General features: G+C 41.4%; 1 protein-coding gene across 1 annotated transcript in view; it reads left to right on the forward strand.

The window, feature by feature from the left end:
• The window catches only part of unc5db (unc-5 netrin receptor Db), a gene marked incomplete at both ends in the record, with an annotated part of 282,435 nt that overhangs the window by 145,441 nt on the left and 112,638 nt on the right, over positions 1–24,356 (forward strand). Inside the window, 2 exons of the mRNA XM_079251728.1 lie at positions 17,588–17,731; positions 19,944–20,047. Of these exons, the coding sequence (XP_079107854.1) occupies positions 17,588–17,731; positions 19,944–20,047 (248 nt within the window). The remainder of the gene's footprint in view (positions 1–17,587; positions 17,732–19,943; positions 20,048–24,356) is intronic.

A 24,356-nucleotide genomic window follows, 5' to 3' on the forward strand; every position in this document is an offset into this window, starting at 1 on the left:
CGGTTGACAAACGGGTGGTGACACCTTACCGCCCCTCTAGCTATTCAGCCGGCGCAGCCTCACCTCGCTTTTACAGCGCTCAGCGTATATCTCCAGCTGAAACGTAATGGCCTCTAAAGCTGGGATTGATGTTATCGTTGCCCCGGGGTTGCTTTGTGAGCCAGTTAATGGGGTTGTTAACCGAATGTGGCCCGGACAATACACCTCACACACACATATACTCATACACTCCTAACTCCACTATAGACTCCAGGGGGAGAAGGGGGGATTATAACTTCTCTTCTTCCTGGAGATGGTTTTATTCAGCCGTACCGCATGTTGGCTGCCAGACCTGAGGACAAAGCTGTAAAGGACTTTTTTTTTTTATTATTATTATTTTGTCATTTATTGATTGAAAAAGCTGTCTTTATTCACTACAGGTGAGTCAGCACATTCTGCATCCATACCAAAGCTGCTACGGAAGTTTAGATGTACACACCACTGTTTTGTATCCTATGTTGAACCTTAAAAAGGTGCTCTGTGGCAATATGAGTTCAGGAGGGGCTCAGCGTTTATCTGCCAGCATTTATCTGTCTATTTATTTGCAACTTTATGCAAAACTACTGGATGGAGTTTCACAATGTTTTTATTTTGTATTTTATTAAGAGAGAATGGGTCTTTGTCTCAACGATATTTCAGTACATTTTGGGATCCGGATCACCAACTGGATCAAGACATTTTTTTGAAGCATTCTTTATCATTGCGAGATAAGGCTATTTTATAGTAAATGGTCAGGATGCTTGGCCATTAAAATCCAAAGGGAAGTTCCCAACAGGTTTTTACAAGATATCAAATTTAGATCTGGATCCAGGCTAAACTCTGGATACTACCATCCAGAATAGGAAAAAAACAAATAAACATTGTGGCTTTGTGTCATTTTCATCACTGTAAGAGAACAAATTAAGAGATAAATATGCAACAAACACCACAATATAATCATGACATGGTGGATTCATTGTCAATGAATCTAGGAATCCAGTAGTTTCCATGTGAAGTGAATGATGGACTAGATTAGTGGCTGGAAATGACAGTATCAGTAGAAATGAACAGAATGATGGAGGTCTGTGCTGTCTGATTTCCTAGTTAATTGTGTTAAACAGTAGAGCTTTTTCCAACAAGTGCGACACAAAACTCTGCAACAGAAACCAGCTAAAAAAAAAAAAAAATTGAGCCATTCTGGTTTAAAAAGCGACTATTAGAATAACTACTATTTAATTCTCAAATAGTAACAGAGGTGGTACCGTTGTTACAGCATTATGGATTATTAATAACTCTGAAAAATGATTATTCCGTTCCTTCTTTTTTTTTTTTTTTTTTTTAAAGATTTAAAGATCATTATTCAATCATCACCAGTCAGGTTGAGTGGATGTTTCGACCCCTAAACCGACCAAAGGCATGCATGTTAGGTTAAATGATCCTTTCTCAGATGTAAGTTGCTTTGGACAAACATGTCTGCCGGATAATAATAAAAATGATGACCTGGCCGCGCCGCCTTCTCTCCACTACAACAGTAGCACAAAACAGTCCAAAGAGTTTTAAAACCTCTGTTCCCCAAAAACAGAAATGATTCTCATCTTACAGCAGTAAATCGTTGGCGATGACGTTTGATCGTCAGTAAAGACGGAACGATGGAAAACCTAATTAGTTTGATTACCTTCTACTGAAAACACATTGTTTATTTTATTGTTGCTATTCCCAGTGGATATCAGTGAAGACGAGCAATTCCTTCCCTAAAGCTCCAGAGCTGCTTGTGGTTAAAAGTCATTTGGAGTGCTGATTGAACAGACACCTTTACACCAATCAACCAGAATATTAATATTACTGACCTTTAAGTGAGTAATACTGCTCATGTTCGTGCTATAAAATGTTGTGCTTGGAATATATAAAAGTCATTTCAACACTTTCCACCCACCTGAAGGTTTTTATGCAGACCAGTCACCGCCTCCCCACATTGCAACGGAACTGCAGCAGAGGACATAAGAACATGAAGAGTCTAAGGTATTCAAAGAAACACTAAACATCAATGTGATGGGATCTGATGCCATCAGCGGGAAGCAAGTCCATCCACGATGCACAGGAAGCATCTGGTACCTTCAGCACGCCTTCGGATTGCCTTTGAGCAAAACTATTGACAGTTTTAGGTGGACCTAGACTATAATTAGCAGGTGGTCCTAATGTTGAGGACCACAATGTAAAACTTATTTTCCATCAAAGCTTCTCCATCAGATTCAGCCCTGAAGTGGATCAGTTTACACCTTTTCTTTACTTCCACCCTTAAAACAATTCCTCTTGATTTTTCAGCCATTGCTTCACTCAAAGGATGGTGAAGATTCGTAGCTCAGACCAAAAAGAACGTAATCACTTTTTCATCACTATATCATTGTGGCATCTGTTAAAAAAAAGAGTCCTAGCCCTTATCTCTGCTACTTTACTGTGATTTCCAATCTGATTTAAATGCCAGAGGCCTTCATACACTCTGCACGCCGAGGCCACGCTTTCATATCGTAACAAAGAGAATCAGCATCATGGGAATCGGTGATGAAAGCCTTGACAGAATCCGTGCACTGCAGAACACACACAAACTAAGTGGAACAAATAGTTCAAAGTCCCATTCACTTTCTTTTTTTTTTATTTCTACACATGTGATAGTGCAGCATAGCAACAAAATTACCTGGAGAGAATGTGAAGTTATCATGAGTGTAATCAAGACAAATTTTGTTGAAAAGCTCAACCCAGGAGTGGTCCTTATGGTTCAAATTAATGTGCTCAATATGGTGTGGAAAAGATGCGTTTTCGAGATGCTTCCTGAAGCATAAACAAAGAAGAGAAAATGTGAATGTGGGAACATAAAGCAAACATCACCACCCTCCTCCCACTGACTGCACACATCCCCGCTGAATCCAGTTACAGAGAAAATACTCCGAGTTTGAAATGACTTTTCACTTGAGTGGGCCGATTTGATGTATCAATCTGCATTTAGCTCCTCATCCTCAGACAGAAGGAGAAATAAAAAACCAAATGTTTCTTGTTTGTTTGCATGCCACTGTCACTCTAATTACCACTCTTTCCCACCATCACAGCATAGCTTGGTGTTTTGTTCTCATCGTCTCATAACACCGCAGGATGTGTCATTAGCAGCGCTCTGTTTTTGCCTCTTCAGGCTGGATTTCTGGCTTTGCAGGCTTGAGATTGGGTATCCTTTCAAGGAGAGATGGCTGTGGGTTGGGACAGTCTTTGGTTACAGGGCTAAGAGTTGGGCACAGCGCCTAATGGAGTTGTGACATACAAGTTCCACTTTTCTGAGTGGAATAAAAAGGAAGGTCCTATCAAATGTCCCTTCCCAAAAAGACAGGTGAAATGGATTCTAATGGTTCTATGTACTTGCCTGTAAGATGCATAGCAGATTTCTGGTGTGTCAGCTAGCGCTGCTTGGATCAGAATATAAATGGTAGAGTGAAATACTAGCTAACTTGAGGATTCATTTTTAGCGAAGGAACTGTATTTTAAATGCTTTTGTTACTAAACTGCAGAGGAAGATTTTAAACTAGTTCCTGCAGGATTCTTCTGTCAGTCCTGATGTGGAAACCAGTTCTGTAGCTGGCAAGCTGGAGAGCACATAATGAGACCCTAATGGAGGGAGATGCTATGGTGCTAATGCTTCCCTGAGATCTGAGGAAGGTAGAGTCATCGGTTTTACTTAGCGAACATTTTGGTGGCTCTCTCAGCATGTGGGTGGCATGCAAGTGCAAGGCAGCACATAGGTAAGGAAGACAAAACAGAAGGATTACTGGCTAATCTTAGCCTCTGCTGGACAGCTCTGCGCATATTGAGATACTTCCTATAGATGAAGGTATTTATAGAGGAAATTTTTTTAGCATTGGGCTAAGGAACCACTAGCAAAGCACTCTGCAGCTTTTATGGCTGAATTGAAGGATAACAATTGTGGAAAATAGGAAATTGACATCAAATAATTGTCCTAAGAAAACCTTCCTTAAAATGAATTAGAAAATGTTTAAGGAATGGGTCCATGATGGACTGGCGGGGTGTTTCGGAGTAAAATAAATAAATAATAATAGAATAAAAGAATTAATTCGTAAATTTTGTTGGTGGTGTACACAGTACTGGTTCTGGTAAAAAAAAACAAAAAAAACACCTGATCTGCTGAAACTACATGAGTCGAGTCCAGTTTCCATCCAAAGCGTTAAAACTAAATGAGGAGAATCGATAGTTTTATTCTCATAATACCGGAAACAAACTAGCAGAATACCTAAAGTCTGATCCAAGCCTTGACTCAAATAAGTCTGAAATCTGATGGATGATGGTGATGATAATGATGACTGTGACAAAGAGGCCTTGTCACACATCCCGCCAAGCGACACCACATACACAGATGCCCACACACACATACTACTGTATTTACCGGACAGTCTTCCCGAGGACCAGCACGCCACCAGCGACACACCCGTAGGATTGTTTAGCAGCTGCATTCCTGTCATTCTACATGCCGTTAGCAGGTTATCAGGGGTGCATACCAAGTTGTCTCGCTATGAGGACTCTGAATAAGCTGTTGGACGTTAACTTACTGTGTGTCGCCATGTTTGTGGGTCATTTGTGTAAACCGAGGCAATGGTCGTACTGCAGTTAAGACACGTGTGTTGCAGTGTGGCAGTGACATCATTGCCACGTGCCGCACTAAAACGCCACATCACTGTGTATGTATGTTTATTTCTCTATATATATATGGTTGAGTATGATGATGTTTGGGTGTTACGGTGTATATCCGCTCTGGATTGTCTTGGTATATCTATTTGTTATGCAAAACAACTATCATTTAATAAAAACCTTGTTTTTCCTGATAATTGGGACACTTCCTGTTAGGGGAGGAGCTTCAGGTTTAAAAGGAGATTATTTTGACTCATCAGCGTGGCGAGTAGGTTGGCTTGTGTTGCAGAGCTGGAGTTTAGAGAATATATGGTGAGAAACCTGTGTAAATATTCTACATATTGCTCGGTGCCACTGTACATACTGCTGTACATACTGGAGGAGTTGTAAATAAACCACTTCAATGAAACCACGACTGTGCCATCATGAGTGGGAACAGCAGAGAACCCCGTGACGATGATGATGAACTCTATAAATATGGCTCTTACCAATTGTAATAGTCAATCACGAACGATTCTGCTGTGTTCATCCACACACCAGACTGCTGTACGATTTATGTTTTAACAAGGTATTAAGAAAAAGTCCAAAGCAACTGAGTGTTCATGCTCGTGCAATTACTGTATTGCACATTGTTTTCAATAAAGTTACAAAACAAAAACAAAAGAAGAACAGCAGAAGAGTTTATCAACAAGCTTTGGAAAGTAAAGAAGAGTAAGATAGAAATTAAAGTAAGGAACCATGATGTATGAAAGAGCTAAACATGGTGTTTCCAGTCCGTATTTCCAGTTGATGGACCGCCATCGTAGCGCTACAGCTGGAGAGGTACCACCTCCCCCACCTGGGTTTTCCACAGATGAAGACCTTAAGTTGACTACACGCCACCTGCTGAAAATGAAGTCAAGATCAGTTCACTGAGGTCAATCACACACTGGAATCATTCCATTACAGCAGAACGTGAATGCTGCTGCATTGCTTTGTTGCCTGGCAACAAATTTAAATTTCAGCAGGTGATTTGTATGAGGTCATATTGACGTCCTCACATCGTATGAAACTCACTCAGTTGTCTGAACATGTTCATTGAACTGTAGGTTATAAAGTCTGACGTCTTCACCATCACCTTTCAGGGCAGACTGTGTGAGCTGCTTACATGATGTAAAACTGATGGAAATGTGAGCTGCTTCACCTGAAAACAGAGCAGGTGCCAGAACTGTGTGAAAACATGTTGTATGTCATTTTCCGTCCGCTTCTTTTGATAACACACAGCATTGAGTTAACTCATTCTGAAACGTACCATATAAATAAAATAACCCCTAGTTGCACTTCATGCAGCTACATATCTGCATTTTATCCAGAAAACAAAAATAACATATAGATGTTCGAATGAAGTAAATTAAAAAAAAACAACCTGATCTCAAATGCATCGTATTTATGTCTAAATGATTTCTTCAGTTTGGATAAAGGCTCCAGGCATGTTGATCATTAAATCCATGTATTGATGAGAATCTGTGTTTTTCAGCAGTAATGCTCTGTTTGGGGTCTTTCTTCAGTGCTGACAGAGAACTAACTTAAGTTTGGAGTCTTAATTGTAATATAAATTCCATGACTGCTTTAATGTGTGCCAGCTATCATCTGATTAGGTTGGAGGTTTCACATTAACACCGTGATGAAATCCCATTAAAGCCTCCTGTGTTCTGACACGCTTGTACTGTAGCGATGAAACGCTTCAATTAAATGAGATTCAGGAGTCGACCATTAATGATGCCTTCCTCTCATAAATAATGACAGATGACCCCCCCCCCCCCCCTCCCCCCCCCCACCCTCCCCTCACCCTCCATTGCTTCTCAGTCTTTACTCCACACACACGTTGCACTCAAAAACACACATGGACACTCTCTCTCTCACACACACACACACACACACACATTCTCATTGACACAACGCTTTGCCCTAGCGTGACACACTGATAGCAAGTCTTAACCCTCAGAAACTTTATGTCTGTGAGGACAAAATTGCTGTCCTCGTGTTGGAGTCAATGTTGGACGGTGCGCAGTCAGATTTTTGTCCCCATCATACGAAGGCGGTTCCCAACCTTTTTTCCCTGAGGGCCACCTCAGACAAGTACTACCAAGCTGTGGACCCCCCACACCTTAAGGAAGCAACAGAAGAAGGAGATGAGCTCAGCATTATGCTTATTCTGCTGGTATTTTATATTTAATATCACCAGTCGCAGCGGTGAACGCTGAGCACGGCGCTGTGTAAACTACAGTCACTGTAGCCGAATTTTTAAAGATATTTGCTGCTACATTTATTAAAACATACAAGTGTTTAAATAGAGTCAGCCTGTGTTTATAGATCTCGCTAAGAACAGCATCTAGAAGTCATGTGGTGTAATGGTACGCTTGGATTCGGACTGTGTTGCGCTGCAGCTACCGCTTCTGGCTAGCAGACATCATGACTACTGACATATTTAGAGAGAAATTAGAGCTTGAAGACCTTCTTCCATCATTAAAATTTCTTGTTTTGACGTATGTATACTACCAGTCAAACATTTGGACTCACTTTTCCATTAAATCCAATCGGAAAGTGTGTCTAAACTTTTGACTGGTAGTCTAAATGGACAAAGAGAAGTGGATAAGATGAGAACAGTCTGCTGGTCTTGTGCTGACATCAGCTTGAGATCCATTCCCCCTATAGCCCCACCACCTTCACATGTGGATAGAAGCCTGAACTCACTGAAAACTCATCCTGGATAAACTCACAAACTCACTACGCAAAGCATGAAGGCCATTTTTTTCTGCAGCTTTTTTTTTTTCCATTTTAAAGTGCCAAAATAAAGTAAATAAAACATGTGAAGCAGTTGAAGAGTTTTTAATTTAAAGGGACAATCTGAAAATGTGCTCTTTCAAACAGTTGTTTGATGAACCTCACAAATTATCTTATATTACTTAATCTGTTACAGCATAAAGGAGATTAAACGTTACTTTTAAAAGAAAACATTGAACTATAGATTAACCTCATATTTCTACAAGTTTGGATGAATTATCTTTATATTTCTTATTATATTTCTTTATTCACTTGCTCCCGTACTGTCCCGAAAAAGAATCTAACCGTGACCTTAAAGCTAAGGTTGTCAGTCGTCTCTGTAGAGAGCGTTCGCAAACACCATCTGCTGTTTAAACTTCGGTTGGAAACTAGACTAATGATGTTAAGACATTAATTAACTGGAAAGAAAAGGTGAGACAATATGCATCTTTATAAAAATTCAGCCTACACTGGAAATGAAATGTGTCAAATTCTGTATTAAACCAGGTTTAAAGGGGAGAACACCGATGCCACCGTAGTACTACGTGTTTTAATTAGCGATGTTGCTTTCACCACTTAACACTCATGTATGGCAAACCTCACAGCTAACTGATTGTTCTCAGTGGTGCTTCTTCAGATATGAAAGCTGCAGCTGCCTTTAACACAACAAACTGAAGAATAAACTGGGTTCCTGGGGTTTAGTGGAGAAGAATCACATTCAGTCTAACTTTGGTAACATACAGAAAAATGCACAGTGCATGTGTAGCTTGTATGGATCGCACATGCAAGCATCATGCTAACTGTGATGCAGAAAACATGTTCTGTAAGTCGTACATTAGAAATCACCCCTCCATGGATTATAACCATATACTGTATATAAAAGATGGACGGAGCCTCCCTGACGTCACCTGGAGGTTTCTGAGGCTCAGTTTCTGTAATCACCATCTTGGCAGCGTCAGACATGCCGTATCTCCTGGAAATATAAAATTAGGCGAAGCAGTAGAGTTGAGAAGGAGGGCTATGAGCGTTGGGGTGGATTATTGATGTATATCGAACTCCGAGCTGTGTGTAGCTAAAAGCTGACCAAGCTAACCCGGAGCTAACCAGATAAAGGAAGTAAGCGGGTCATGCCGTTAGCCAGCTAAAAACCGCGGATGTTCTACATTCCTCCTTCTTCAAGCTGATCATCAGGTGCCTGTCAATCAAAGGATGCACTGCTAATTATGTCAGATTTTGAGATGAAATTACTTCTTAACAGAAGAGTTAGAATTCCCTCCTCTCCTCAGTTGACATGAAGATAAACTTGACCTATTAAACCTTAAATGTTTTTTTTTGGGTTTTTTTTTTGTACCATGCTGTAAACATCTTCATTTCTGCTGTAAAGTTGGTCTTTTTTACCATGGGGCTCTAAGGGAATCTGGTGTTTTGAGTGGATGAGGGGGGAAATGCAGTTTTTGGCACTTCGGCATTGGCTTCACTTTTAACCGCCGGAGGTTGTCACTTTGTTTTGACTAACTTACTGCTATATGTTAAACATGTGATATATAAAGCAGGTCTGATTAGCATAGCATGCATGTAGGCACACAACATTACAAAGGAGATGGAAGAAAATGTCACCTTTGCTAATAGCTATACCCAAAGTTTTAGCTGTTTAGTGTATGAGAGCCGCTTGGAGAAGCTCAATTTAACTACAACCATTCATATACTTTTTTTCATGTTAAAGCAAAAACTTTCTTCATTCATAACCTGTAAGTTTTGGTCAAGTAGCTGCATGCTGCAATATCCAGTTGGAGCCAAAACACACTGAAGATCTGTACCTATGCAGGGGAAGGTGAGAGCAGATTTGCATTGTCGCATGCACAAGTCACAGCTGAGCATAGCCGAGGGAAGCCCACTTGTCTGCGACGGCTTTAAATTTGTTATGAACTGCTGCCAAGCTGAAATTTTGTCATTTTGATGAAATTACTTTCAACTTCCTTTTATTTTTAATGTTTAACATCGAGGTAGGACCTACAACATGAGGAATTACATTTAGCTGATCATTCCTGTCTGACAGTCTACCATCAAGAGACAATGACAGCGACATGGAATATGAAATAAGGTTTTGCCTGCAGGGGCTCCCCGGTATTTCACACCAGCTGCATACAGCTGAAAACCCTGTAGATAAGCGCCAGAGCAATTAGACCCAAGACCACCCCCTCATTTCAAATGATCATTTTCTGGAGCCACATTAACCCCTTGAGCCCAAGGCTATTTCCTGAAAACGCCACTTGAGAAAAAGATTCATGTTCAGTAAAATGCTGCTCAAAACGTGATGGTTTGTGTTGTGTGGCTGAGAGAATCAGCTCTCCTCATCCTGATTACCAGACTGGAAAAGTCCACATCAGAACTGAATGAGAAGAGAGAGAGAGAGAGAGACAGAGGGAGAAAGAGGCGAATGGCCAGCAATAAACTGGCTCCCTTTACCTTGATCTGCAACCTTAATGGAGCTACAATCAAACAGAGCAAATTTAACAAATGGTTTGGATTTATTTCAGCTTCACCAAGTTTTTTTTTTTGTTTTTTTTTTGTTTTTTTTTTGTACATAGACACAAAATTAAACCTGGTTCTGGTGCAGAAAATTGGAAACCGAAAGCAGCTGCTATCTCTAAATAATGAGTTAAATATCTCATTATCTCAAAGATTGTTTGCCAGAGATAATGGCATAATGTCTGGTTATCTTGAGACAATGCTTCATTATTTTCACAACTGATACTGAAACCAAGAGGTCTTTCTTTGTTAAGTTGTAGGAAAACTGTCCCAGAAAGCAAACAGAACAACACAAGCTCGCCTCACCTTCATATTAACATAGAAAATGGCCAATGACCAATTAAATTAGGTGCCAGTACCTCATTTTTCAGGCCCACTTAGAGTTTCAAGAGAAAACAGAGCTTGCAACTAGTTACAGTATGGACTTATCTCAAAACAGGAGTAATTTTTTAGATAAGTAAATTTAACTTATCAAACAAAAGTAAGATTTGTTATCTCAAGATAGCGGAGTAATTACTTCAGGATCTCAAGATAACTCAATGAAACAGAAATAATGGCAGGAATCGTCGGTCTAGGCATCCCATGCGGGAACCTGTGGGAGGAAAGAGTTGAGTTGAAAGTTCCTCAGAGGAGGGATGTGATTAAATGTGGCCTTTCTACTCTACTGCTTCTGACAGAGCAAGAAATCCAAGTTCTCCAGAAGTATGTCGGCCATTTTGGGATGGAGTAGGCACACCTTCTAGACGAGCTTTAATCCTTAAATGTCTGCAAAAAGATGTTGCATATCTTCTATAAGTCTGTTGTGGAAAGTGCAATCTTCAAAGCAAATGATTTACTCAGCTTTACCTGCTTATTGTAGCTTAAGGGTCAAGAAAGAGCTTCCTCTCAGCTTCCAGCAGGCTGGAGGAAAGGTCCATCCTGGCCTGGCGTGTCCCTGGTCCACTGCAGGGTCAAGTATTCCTTTTTAGCTTTGTCATGTACAATAATTTCCATTTAAAGTTAAGCTTAAAACCTGTTCCATCCTCCACGAGAAGCGAGAACTTCTTTCTTGTTCTCGAGGCTCCGAGAAGAAAATGACGTCATTTTGTTCTCGCGGACGTGTTTGAGGACAGTTCTTGACACACCGGGCTGGCAGAATTTTTTTCTTGCGGGGCTGCGAGAAGTATCGTGTGATTGGTCGGACATGTGAGGTGGGCGTGGTTAACACGGAGAAAGCATGAAGCGGAATTGCTGCTTCCGCGTTTTTACTGGTGCCGGCAAAACGGATTGTTTTGATAAAACAGCTGATCGAGGTGGTGAACATTTTTACATGTGGCATTAAAACACTCGGACCCAGCCGCGTGCACGACCCGCCCTGCCGCGGACGAAGCTGCTCGTTAAATATGAAACTAGAAAAACAGAGCGGAGCACAAAAAAGCACAATGTTAAAGAATCCTTTTAAAAAAATCCTGGTGATCCGGTTCACCACCAAAATTTAATCAGTTCTTCATTTTTACATTTGCAACAACTCTTGAAATATTTATAAAAATCCATCCGTAACCTTTTAAGTTATCTTGAGCAAAAAGACGCCGGGGAAAACAACCTCCTCGGCGGAGGTAACAACCGGGTTCATCGCGTATAAAAGCAGACATCGCCCCCCGCAGTGATCCCTCCCCGCTGCAGACCTGCTTCTCGTGGACTATGTATGGACCTGCCGAACAAGACCTTTTTTCTTGTTCTTGCAGCCTCGAGAACAAGAACTCAGTTCTTGCGTCTCGTGGAGGATGTAACAGGCTTTAGTATGACAGCCACTTCCTTCAGAGCAGGGGGTGGGCGACTCCGGTCCTTGAGGGGCCGCAGTCCTGAAAATGTTAAGAGTTTCCCTCCTGCAACACACCTGATTCAAATCAATGGCAGACTTGTGCAGAGTTTGATGTCAAGCTCTGCACAAGTCTGCTTATTAGGTCTGATGTGTGCGAGCTGCGTTGCAGCAGAGAAACTCCTAACATCTGCGGCACTCGAGGACCGGAGTCGCACACTCCTGCTTCAGAGGACACAAGCAAAAAACTTTTCATTCCTTCTTCAGGTATTGGGTATATCCTGACATATGCAGTCTCTTTTTGATTGGCCGTACTCATTAAAACATGTCACATAGCATAATGTGTCTTTGGTGGTCTGGTTAACGGGGGCAGTGGCAATGTAATTTCTTCTTGCAAACAGTGGGAATACAACATGTAGAAGCTTTGATAAAAAGATGACAAAAATAATATATATGTCAAGATATTCTTTCATTTAATTTTGATATACAGAAGTCGTTGTTGCAGAAAGTGATTCTTCTGCCAGAATCTGAATCACAAAGGTCTCATTGTCACTTTTTCTACTGTTGACAACAAACACACACACACACACACACACACACACACACACTGTAGAGCTGTGCTCCTGAGCTGCATTTCTTTGTGGTAAATAAAACTGTGAAATATCCTTTATCTTCATGCTTTTATATGATTAGGGTGTTACTCACTGTAGGTGAGTAACACCCTAAACACCCTAGGGTTGTTACTCAAATTGAATCAAACCTAAAAACGAAAAAATCAAGTTATCCTTAAAATAATCCAACAATGTTCCAAAAAGCTTTTTGTCATTCTCTTGTCTGCTTTTTCAGTCTTTATCTTCTTTCTTGCATCTTTCAGAGGAGCTAAAGACACTGGAGGCACGTCCACACCGTCTTGTTTAGACTTCAACTCATCCATTATTATTTAGCAGCCGTATGAATTATTCTTCCCTATTGACAAACAATAAAAAGCAGCAAGTCTTTGAAGTGTGGAAGATACTTCACTTTGTCAGGCTGGAGTTGAATTAGTGAAGTCAAAACTCACTAAAAACTGAGATTCATCTTTTGAAAAATGCTCATTGTGGCAAGACGACATGTCAGTGTGGGGGAATAAGACCATGGGATGGTAGAAAATCACTTCTCCATTTACACTCCACAACAGCCAAGTTTCCCCTGAGCAGACCAACCAGTCTGCTTGGCAGCACCTCCTATATATGATAAGGCCCCTCCCTCTCAGTCTAACAAGCCAGTCATTACAGATTTCTGAAAAGAATCATTCATTCATTCATTCATTCATTCATTATCCTAACCGCTTAGTACGGATAAGGGTCGCGGGGAAGCTGGAGCCTATCCCAGCCGGCTTTGGGTGACAGGCAGGGTACACCCTGGACAGCTCGCCAGTCCATCGCAGGTGAAAAGAATCAATCAACAAAATTTTTTACAAAACATGATTATTTTTAAAAAATGTCACATTCAATAATTCAGCACATGAACTAAAAATTAACAAAGGTTCATATAAACATTTATTTTCTTCTCAGTGTTGATCTTTATGCCACGAATAACTTCCAATCAGTTATTCAGTAAAGAACAAGACTTACGCTGTGCAGTAGCAGCAACTGTCGGCAGGCCCTGTCGATGAAGAAAAACCATCTCAGTAAAGACGTTTTGTAGACCAATAATTGGCATTACTAAAGTATAAACATAAACAGAATGTTTGGTAAACATAAACATAAACACAAGCGGCGTCTCTGCTGATTTAGTGCCTCCTAACATATATTTTAGCCCAGAAAAGCTTCTGTCAGCCTGGACTTTGTCTTCCACTTCGGGTTTACTTTGTATCCGTGATGAAGTCACTTTTTATTCTTCAGTAAACAAAGCTTTATGTATTAATTTTTATGTGGAGGTAAAATGATCAATGCTGCAAATATTCTTCACTTTTAAACACAGACCGATAAAAAATTCCTGATCTGATGTCTTTTCTTTCACTTCAAAACTACTTTAAGACGTCTCAAGATTTTCCAACTCAAAACTGAGTCTTTTATTTATTATTCTTCTGATTCTCAACACATTTCCATGAAAATAGAACAATAAAAGTCCAACACCAGCAACAGCCACCCACCAGAAGAGCAGAAACAAAATGTGAGGAAGCAATTTATATCCAAGCAGAAGCTCTGAATAATAAATCATATCATATATGTGCATGTTTAGTTTACAGACACAAATGAGGGAATAGAAAGAAGAAAAAGGGAAACGTTGCAGAAACATACCTCCTTTTTCTGCATGTCAGTCAGTGTTCATTTTGATTTAGCTCATCTGAAACCCGAGTTTCAGCCTCGTTGTAGTCGACTTGCATGAAATATTAAATGTACAGTGAGCCAACTATGAGGTTTAATTCCTGAAGTCCTTATTTCCACCTGCATCACTGACACAGCCACTAACCTGTTATGGACTGGACTCAGCAGTCTACTGTTCTCATATGATGTCTTTTGTAATTGTAATAAAGTTTAAATAAAAATGTAAAACATGACAGAAGTTTAGGTTTCTATGGCTGACAATCCTAGATTTAAGTTAATGGAGTTAAGTTAGAGTTAATGTTATCTAGATTTGTTTAATGTATTGGAGCCTGATTTCACTAAGATCCCTTCCCTGAAACAGCAAACTGCTGGGTTTGGTTTCCAACATTTTAAACAATTTTTTTTTTTAAATGTCTCCACAGTCTGTATTGATCTTGGTGAACGTTGGTGAACCATTTCCTTTTCCATTTAATGTCTGGTGAAGACAAGACAAGCAGAAAGGATGCACATTGAAAGACAAGTTAACAAGTCTGCTCTCGTCAAACCATTTTACGTAAATCATAAATGCTGCCCCCAGTCCATCTCGCTTGCCCCTCTTTCTGTGTGACTCTTCCCTTTTCTATGGATTTATCAAGTGACTGTGGAAAGTGTGCAGAGGGAAGATGGGACTGGGGAGGAGTGAGAGAACAGATCAAGTGCTTTAGTCTAATGAGCCTTGTCAACAGCTTTCTGCCTATAAACAAATAGGGCTGACGGATGACACTGTGGCAGCGCAGCACTTGTCTCCGTCTCTCCTGCGAACCACCTGTCGACGTCGCTTCAGATTCCAGGAAATTTGCCGCCTTGTCGGGAAAACTTACCGTCACCTTTTCTCTTTCTCCATCAATCTGCCTTTTCAATTTCCTTTCGTTCACTACTGCACTCAGACGCACCCATTTCTGAGCATCATGGAAAGTCATTAGTCATTATTTTCTCTGCCGTCTCTCTTCCCACACGTTTGCTGTCTCTTGCCAGCTCTCTGCCCCTGCTTGAAAATGATGAATTATGCTCATGTCTCACTCTCTACAGGGGTTGCCACTATGAAGCGCCAACCTGAAGCTGCTACTTTGTTTATTACGCTTCCTAAAAGTTTCCTCCAGTCAACTCAGCTGTAATTTAAAGACTCTGGTCACCAGTTTCAACACAAACAACTTTCTTCCTCTCGGTTTGTCAAGACAAGTCAGCCGTATTTGTTCCAACAAAGAAGAAAACCTAATGTATTCTTGTCAATTCTATGTTGCACAATGGAGACCACCTGCCATGAAATGTTCTCCGTTTCGTATTTTTCATCCTGCACACCAGCATAGAGGCATTTCTGTCGCCACGCTGCCATTCACTTGCTTTAATTGGTATTCATTCAACAGTCTGCTTTGCAAGCTGTGCAGCCACAGTATGAAGATGTTTGACTTGAAAAGGAGCATGTCAGATGACAGAGTGGATGCACAAGAACCGGAGGACTAAGGGTGGCTTTTGGTCTTTTTTTGTCCCAAGCACATTCAACAGCTCTTGCCTTTAATCCAGCTGTGGGCATAAGTCCTGGAGGTTGCTAAAGGCTGGAAGAAAACACGTGTGACAGGCCCTAAGCCGATGACTCAGATTGAACATGGGTGCTGTTTGGAAGGGTGACGAACTGGGAGCTTGCATCACATTGCCTAAGAGGATTTCCAAAGAGACCGGTGGGATTTTCTTCCGTCTTTTTAATGTATACAAATTAATAACAGCATTGTTTGGAGAGCTGTGTTCACTCTCGTTTTGTGTTACATAATATGGTTTATTGTCCTGGTGGAGTCTGCAGAGGAAGCCCACGTATGCTCTAATGTGTGGGGTGGATTATTAAAGCTAATTTTGCTACAGCTGATTTAGCTTTACCCCTGTTAGCAGTATTGAGTGCTCAAAATACAGAAGGGGGGGGTGTTCCCTGGGGGTCTGCGCTTCTGCCAGTTTCCTCAGTGATGCTCTGAGAACTCAGTGGAGAGGAAGAGGAGAGAAGTGTGTCAGTTCTTCCTTAGAACCTTTGCATAACTAATCCTGTAAAACCCATTGATCACTGATGTCGGCCTTCAGACGCATCACTGTATTGATAAAGGATTTTTTAAAGGCCCATATTTAGCATTCAGGCATTTCCAAGGTGCCCATCAGAGTGGAATGTAATACCCCCATCGAGCTTACACGGGGATGAGGAAGTTAAGACGCAGTCAGGTGCTAATAATCAAACACCAGAATAATTTATTCATCAAACTGGAGCACTTATATAAAAGCAGACATTTTAGGCTTGTCTTAACACAGTTCCAAGGAGGGAAGATCTTCGCAATCAACTAAGAGAAACATCTGGAATGCTTAATTCTAAAGTGCAATAGACTCTTCACAGCATATGGCAAACATATCATAGTCGATGCATATAGTTTCTGAGAGCTTGAGCATCACCTCATGCTAAAAACGTCGCTGTTGTAAACAATCTGTTACCAGTATTCTGCCCCCTGGTGGATACAATTATAATACGATAATGCACGAAAATCTTTTTGACATCACATGGTATTAAACTCTAAATACACAAAAAAACATCTTGTTCAATGGTCAATAAAAGACTTCAGAGTGCAAAACAAGTAAAAATGTTCTCTTCCTTTTTATTGGGTTGGGCTTTAAATGGTTAAAAACCATCTCAAAAGAATTACCCTTCCCGGGAGTAAATATCCAAACAAATTCAACCCAAGGCCAGCATCTGCAGTGCTCAGAGCAGCGGCAAAGAACCTCCACATGCTCCAGGGATCAGTAAACATGTTAAAAATTAAAGTTTGTGACAGTACCATGAAAGAGACACTTTACAAGTATGGCTTGTTTGGAAGCGTTGCAGGAGAAAAAAGAACCTGACAGCACAGCTTTGGCTGGAAAGTTCTGTCTGAACACACAACAAGACTCCAGGAACAACATCGTGTGGACAGACCGAGCCAAAGGGGACATGTTTGCCCACAATGCGAAAAAAGAAAAAACACAAGTGATTCTGCGCCATAGCAACGTCAACATTTGCATTAAATTTTGATGAATATATAATGACTTAAAGCACATGCACATTCACATGCAGTGTGTCAGGAAAGATGCCTACCTACAATAAATTCAGATCATCGTCGTAGTTTTACTGCTGATTAGCTTGTAAATGCAATACAGTGATTCATCTACACTGTTTTGGCTTTTATCCAGAAACTGCATGACTTTGCTAAGCTTGACGCACTTTTAATCAACAGGTACACCAGATGACCATGAACTGAATCCAGTCGGAGCCCTGCAGCTTTTGATTTCAAAATGACAACATTTGATTTAAAGTCGGAGTGAAATGGTATCAGTTGTTATCTGTAAAATAAGGTGATTCATGCAAATATAACTGCTGACAGGTGCATATTTTCCTTTCACACAGGGCTGAAGGTGCGGGAAGTGATGATCAATGTGTCGCGCCAGCAGGTGGAGGATTTCCACGGCCCTGAGGACTACTGGTGTCTCTGTGTGGCCTGGAGTCACCTCGGCACCTCCAAGAGTCGGAAGGCCACCGTTCGCATCGCCTGTGAGTAGAAAATCACTGCTGACCGCTACGTCACAAAAAGCAGGAGCTTAAAGCCAAACTTCTCCTAGGATGGTGTATAAGAGGAGGAAATCAGGTCAAATCAGGATGAGGACAGTAGCACTGAAATAAAAACAAGACAAGCAGTTGTAAAACATTTTGAGTCAGGTTTAATAACAATAATAACAAAAAAGAGAATACTGTGGGTTCAGAGGGTCTGAGAGCAGCCCACATGCACATACCATGGGGTCTCATATCTTTTGGCTCTGCTGCTTTGAGGCAGTTTTTTATTATTAATAATAATATCATTATTAATATGTATATTTTGTGTGTTTTGATGACTTTCAACAGGTCATTTAGGAGTACAGCATTATCATTACTATTATTAGTAGTAACAGTATTAATATTAAAGACAAATTACACAACTTTGTGTCCTGGGCTCGTTTTTGTGTTTTTTCTGGAGCCCAGCAGGATAAAGCTGTTTTCCACTCTGTGGTGTCCTGAGGCTGACAAACTGCTCTCTGCAACGCTGTGTGACGTTGCAGCCGAGTTTCGCTCCACGTTAGCAAAGGGATATGAACAAAGGAGCTGTTCTAAATGTGCAATCTGGACCAAAATGTCTTCTTGATGTCAGAAGTATCTCTGTGACATACTGGTGATCTCTCCAGGGTCAACCCTCCTTCTCACCCAGTACTGAACTGGAAGAGGCATTAATGGAAAAAGGATGGACATCAGAGTCAGAGGAGAATGGCAGACTGGTAGGAGGTGATAAAAAAGCAACAGTAACCCTCGAGTGCTGATTTCAATGAGAACAGCATCTCTAAAGACACAACTCATCCAACCTTGAAGCAGATGAGCTAAGACAAAGCTAAGATGAGGCGCTGCCGTCAGATAAGGACGGGAAACTGAGGCTACGTTTCACACAGACTCAGCCAAACTGGGCAATAAAAGAAGGAGAAACCTTACTGGTTTGATGAGTCTGTTTCAGCTCAAATCAAACTGAAACATTGAACAGATTCCTTCCAATTCATCTGCTTTACCTTTAAAGATAAAACCAGATCATCCAGTCACTGGCTGTTTCAGCGTTCTGATCACACAGAATGACACGATTGTTTGGCAGTTCTCTCTAAACAAAGTGGAACTACAGGAAAACTAAACCTTTATTGTTTGGAGCAGATGGTATAAACCCGTCAAACTGATATTATCCCCACAGAGGTCGATTTGTCAGCGATGAAGAAATCAATTCTCTGATGCTAATTCTGTCTAATCAAGTTCGACACAATCAGCTTTTCAGAACCACTGGTGTCCAAAAACCAATATGGCTGCATGAAGGTAGCAGAGGTTATCTGAGAGTCCTTGTCTGAATCGAATGCATTGTTTATACTTACTGGACGTAGAAAGAAACCAGCTACTGGATAAATCTATTCTCTTCTGAAAGACGGAAAAAAAAAGGTCAAAATGTTTATCTGGACTTATTTTGCACCTGCGCACCTGCAAACTAAACTCTGGATTTAGCTCCACAGTTTATATTCTTTCGTGATCCTGCAGGTACCTACAGCCTGTTCATAACAAATAATAAGACGTTGTTCAGTTCAGCTTCATTTGTACATCACGAATCCACTCCAAACCATCTCAGAGCTCTTTTAAAGATTCAGCACCGTGCAACAGGATTGCAATCCAATTCGTCAGCCACATTTATTATCCATAAATCATATTCAGTCCAGTTCATTTTGGCTGCGTTCATGTAAAGCCAGCCCATAAGGATTTTGCTTGGCTAAGGAAAGCAGTGGATCATTGATTGAATCTTCTCTTCGATTCAGTCCCTGGTACCGAGCATGCAGGGTCAGTGGAAGGCAATGGAGAGAAAGCGCTGTCCTGCTGTATAAAAAGCTGAAATTGAAAAGGTTTCCAGGGATACTTGCAGCATGCTATGTTATTAAGGGATGATTCAGAAATGGGCTGACTAGTATCCATCACCATTGTGTGCACATGAATGCCCAAAGTGATCAGAGCACATCAAGCATCCGGCACATCCTGCAGAGAGCCTTGTGAGCAGATCACGCAGCACAGGTCCACTGGATGTGGAAGTGTGTTGTGAAGGTTGTGGCTGGCAGAGTTGGAGGGCAGGGCGGGCTTGTTTTCAGCTGAAGGGGATGGGGGCCAGGCTGACCGTGACACTTGACACCTGACAGCTGCCTCTTATCTCCCTGTGCAGACCTGAGGAAAAACTTTGAGCAGGACCCCCAGGGGAAGGAGGTGCCAATCAACGGGATGATCGTTCTGCACTGTCGTCCTCCGGAGGGAGTTCCTGCAGCGGAGGTAAGGCTGCCTCTCCTCCGGTTCCTCCTCGACCTGAAAGAGGAGAAGCTTCTGCTCCCATGGAGCAGAGGAGATCTGAGCAGTGATCTTTATTCTGTGCGAGTAAGTCGTTGCCACTCAGAGAGCTGCTTCTGACTTCAGCTATGCTCGCTCTGACCTTTCAGAGGGCGATGCGCTGTGTTTAGGCAGCCGCCATGAGTGCACATCAGTGTTTAGAAATGAAGGTGTTGCTTCCAAAGTGAGGTAAAGTGGATTCACAATATAAATTTTAATCCCATCCTTCACTCACATATGTTGTGAAAACATCAGATATTCAGAGATTACGAGTCTGACTTCATTCCCTGAGACACATCTGGTTTAAAATGGTTCAGGCCACAAAGCAGACAGACCAGTTACAGCGTCTGGGCTGACAGGGCAGAACGTACTGGGGGTGTGGGGGGGGAGGCTGATCTTCCTGGGTTCTATGATTGCAGTTGTTTTTTTGGATGAGCATTGCTTCTCTGCATCTGTGAGATAATTCACGTCAAGATTTAAGCCGCTTTTTGACCAGATTAATCTTTTTTTGGGGGGCTGGCATGCATAACCTCTGCTACCTTCTGCTACATCCACTGCCAAAGACAAGAAAGTTCAACGTTCACAAATGAATGAGTGAGGGCATGACAGCCCTGATTATTAGAAGAAACCAGAGAATTGGAGCATTAAAACAGGACTCTGACATGCAAACTGAATGCATAAACAAGCCTCCAGCCATAGAAGTGCGGAACATGAACAGATTAAGCATTTACACAGCTCAGATAACTTCCTGGTTTGACTTTTTTTAGGCTGCTTTTTGGGGAGGAGAAGCACATTCAGCTGGACCTAATTTACATGATCAACACTGTACATCAGATCTCTTTGGAAATGCAAAAGATCTGGTGCTGAAATCATCCGTTGCATCCTTAAAATGAAGCCTTGGGCCGTTTGAGTTCTGTGCACTGATGGTTAAAATACGGCTGAATTGCTTTCTTTAGCTTTGAGTCTGTTGTAGTCCCACTGAGGTCTGAGGTTCGGGGTAGAAAAGGCATATTAAGTCCAGTGAAGTTGTGTGAGCGCTGCCAAGCCGAGTCTACCTCCCGCTCGCCATGCATCCTTCCACGAGTTATGAATGTTTTGATCTGAGCCTCCTGTGGAAAAAAGTGAAGAAAAATTAACTTTTCCAACTTTTCCATTTTTCCAAATCACATCTTTTCAAGGACACGGTTTGATTTTGATGCTGGTAGAAACATAAAAGTGGTCCGCAGAGCCCCCCTGGAAGAAAAGGGTTTTGCTCCACATATAATGTGCGGTTACTCTTGTATACAGTGCCTTGAAAAAGAGTCCACTCCCATCGGTATTGTTTGTGTTTTGCTGCCTTACAATCTGGTATCGAAATGAATTGTCAGCGGATTTGTGACATTTAATTCATGGAACACGCCTAAAACTTCATAAGATGTGATTTTTTTTTTGTTTTGTTTTGTTTTGTTTTTTGCTTTTTTTGGTAACTTGCATGTAGTTTTGTTTTGTTTTTATTCTTGAACAGCTGTTTGAGCTACACCGTGTACCAAAGTGCTGTAAAAAGGAAAGACTGAGTGATGTGGTTGTCAAAGCAGTTCTTTTGGTGAAGTACTGCTCCTCCACCCTCACATGACTCCATCTGAAAAGAAATCAGAAAAATGTGAAAAAAGTCAAACTAGATGAACTAGGCTTAGAAATAGAAATGATGTATTTCAGCAAAGCTGAATAAATGTCTCATTAACATGTGGACTTGTGTAAAACTAATAGAACTGTACGTGTTGTGTTGTGTTGTGTTGTGTGGCTGTAGGTGCGACCATCACATGAGATTCGATGACATTTGTTCCCCAAGACTAAGAAAAATGAGAAATTTGCTCACAATTGTTTAAAAATCTACATTTAAAGCATAAACATGTTAGTTTGCAGATACAGTGATATGAACTATGTTCACACATTGATTAGAATTATTATTTATAAGTATATATGCAAATACTTTTAAAACCCAGTAAAAAAGATGTATATGAAATTGATTTCCTTTGTAGTTCTGTCACTTGGTGAGACAAAGCTGAAAGGGCTCTGAAGCTGTTATAGATGCTGCTTGGATCAGGTGACGTCGGGTAAACTGAGCAACATACTGATAAGTCAGCTGGAAACTAAGAATATGGTGATGCTAAATCAGTGGAGGTCTGATACTGATCCACTTTCCCACAATGCTGATATGCTCTCGACCTACAGAACACTTAAAGGTTCACAATGGAGACAATCATCGAGACAATTATCTCTTTTAAAATAAAAGTAATAAAACAGTTTGTCAGCATTTGTCTCTTTTTCTAATAACATTGTGAGCAACAGTGAGTGACAGCAGAGGACTTACAGCTGTGATGCTGCTGATAGAGATCACAGATCTCTGAGCTTTGTGTGGAACTGAGACATCTCAGGAGATTCTGGATATTAGGAGTGGACATGTACCCACCCACTTCTCAGCATTATCAGGACCTGTGCTGCACATGATGCAGGCAGCAATCATCAGAGCACTGTACAAGCAGAAAGCGTCTTTTATTTTCATTTCATGTCATGCTGGTTATGGAGAGTCAGACCTGTTATTGATTACACGGCATAAAAATTGTTGCTTCCTTGTTAGAATTTGACGTCTGAGTTCTCGTTCGTTGTGGAGGTCTCGGTCTGGCAATGTACATCACTAATGTTGTTCATTTCAATCATTGTAATCCAATTATAATTCAACTTAAACAAATATATGCTCTACATTTCTCCAATTTATAAAAACTGTGTTGATGTAGGCCAGGGTTCGGTCCCATGGCAACCACAGCCCTGCAGGTTTTAATGGATCCAGCAGCGTATGAAGTTCTGCACAGCGATTAATGGATGTTTAGAAAGGTGAATGGGGGTGATGAAAGATCCTCCTAAAATAGTGACTCTCTACTGGTCTGTCTCAACCCAAAACTGGGCTGTGAACCTGTTTAGTGGGTTGTGGGTAAATTTAAACTAAGCAAAATGTCAAGAAAACGGATCCTGTGTTTTTATTTTGAAGGCTATTTGTGATGTTGCAGAGTGCTGTGTGTTCACACTCCTAAACAACAGTGGTGTTTATGCACATTTTTACCCGCAATTTTACACCACAGAGTAAGACACACAACTTTCATTTGCATTTATTATGCAGGCAAGGTGAAACGCTGGTATGACCCTACATATGCATTTCCCTACACAAAGGAAGGACAAAGCCTTCAATGTGTTCGTGTAGCCAGGTGTTGGTACAAAACACTCTTCTCCCAAAGAAGAGCCGCAGTGTTTCCTCAAAGGTGACTTCAAGACCTGTGGGCATCACAAAAATGTCTTTCTTCTTCTTTACGCTCAAAGCAAGAACAAGCGCTCATTGCATCTTAGCAATCAAGCTGCAGACGCCCCGCATCAGGGCGGAATACCTGGTCTTACCTGCAGCCATGGACATGATCAGAAAGGTGTAAGAGCAGTCAGGAGCCGATAACCTGAAACCTCTGTCACATGACATGATAAGTTGAGGAACTTAAAGACGCATTACGTAACTTTCTGGTCTTAAAGCGCACGGACTTGTTTGATGATGCAGTGACATCTATCAGTTCAATCAGGCTGAGAAAATGACACGATACAACTTTTACATCGATGCCGCTACGTGACGTTGCAGTAGAGTTTCGCTTCATGCTATGAAGCATTCTGGCTGCTTAGAACAGGCAACATCGCTGATTCAGCAATGAAACGCAAAGACAACAGACCACAGCTTGCATTAAGGCAACTGGTCATTTTGCAAATGGATGACTAGAGGCACAACAAGCACAGCAGTTTTACTGGAGATGTGTGTTACAAGGACTTCATTCATTCATCATCCTAACCGCTTAGTCCGATTAAGGGTTGCAGGGGAGCTGGAGCCTATCCCAGCAGTCTTTGGGCGACAGGCAGATACACCCTGGACAGGTCGCCAGTCCATCGCAGGGCCACACACCTATGGGCAATTTAGAGTAACCAATCAACCTAACATGCATGTCTTTGGACTGTGGGAGAAAGCCGGAGTACCTGCCAACTCCACACAGAAAGGCCACTGTTCAACCCCCGCCCAGCCCACCTCTTCTAGCTGTGAGGCCACAGTGCTAACCCCCATGCAGCCTGTAACAAGGATTTACAGGAGCAAATTCACTGCAAATGAGAGTTCCTCACAACAGGGACATTTTGAACTCTATGGACTTATATCTGAATTCATCAGGCCTAAGCTGGGACATCGGAATCACAA

This window comes from Telmatherina bonti (assembly GCF_933228915.1).
Source record: "Telmatherina bonti genome assembly, chromosome: 13".
NCBI classification, from domain to species: domain Eukaryota; kingdom Metazoa; phylum Chordata; class Actinopteri; order Atheriniformes; family Telmatherinidae; genus Telmatherina; species Telmatherina bonti.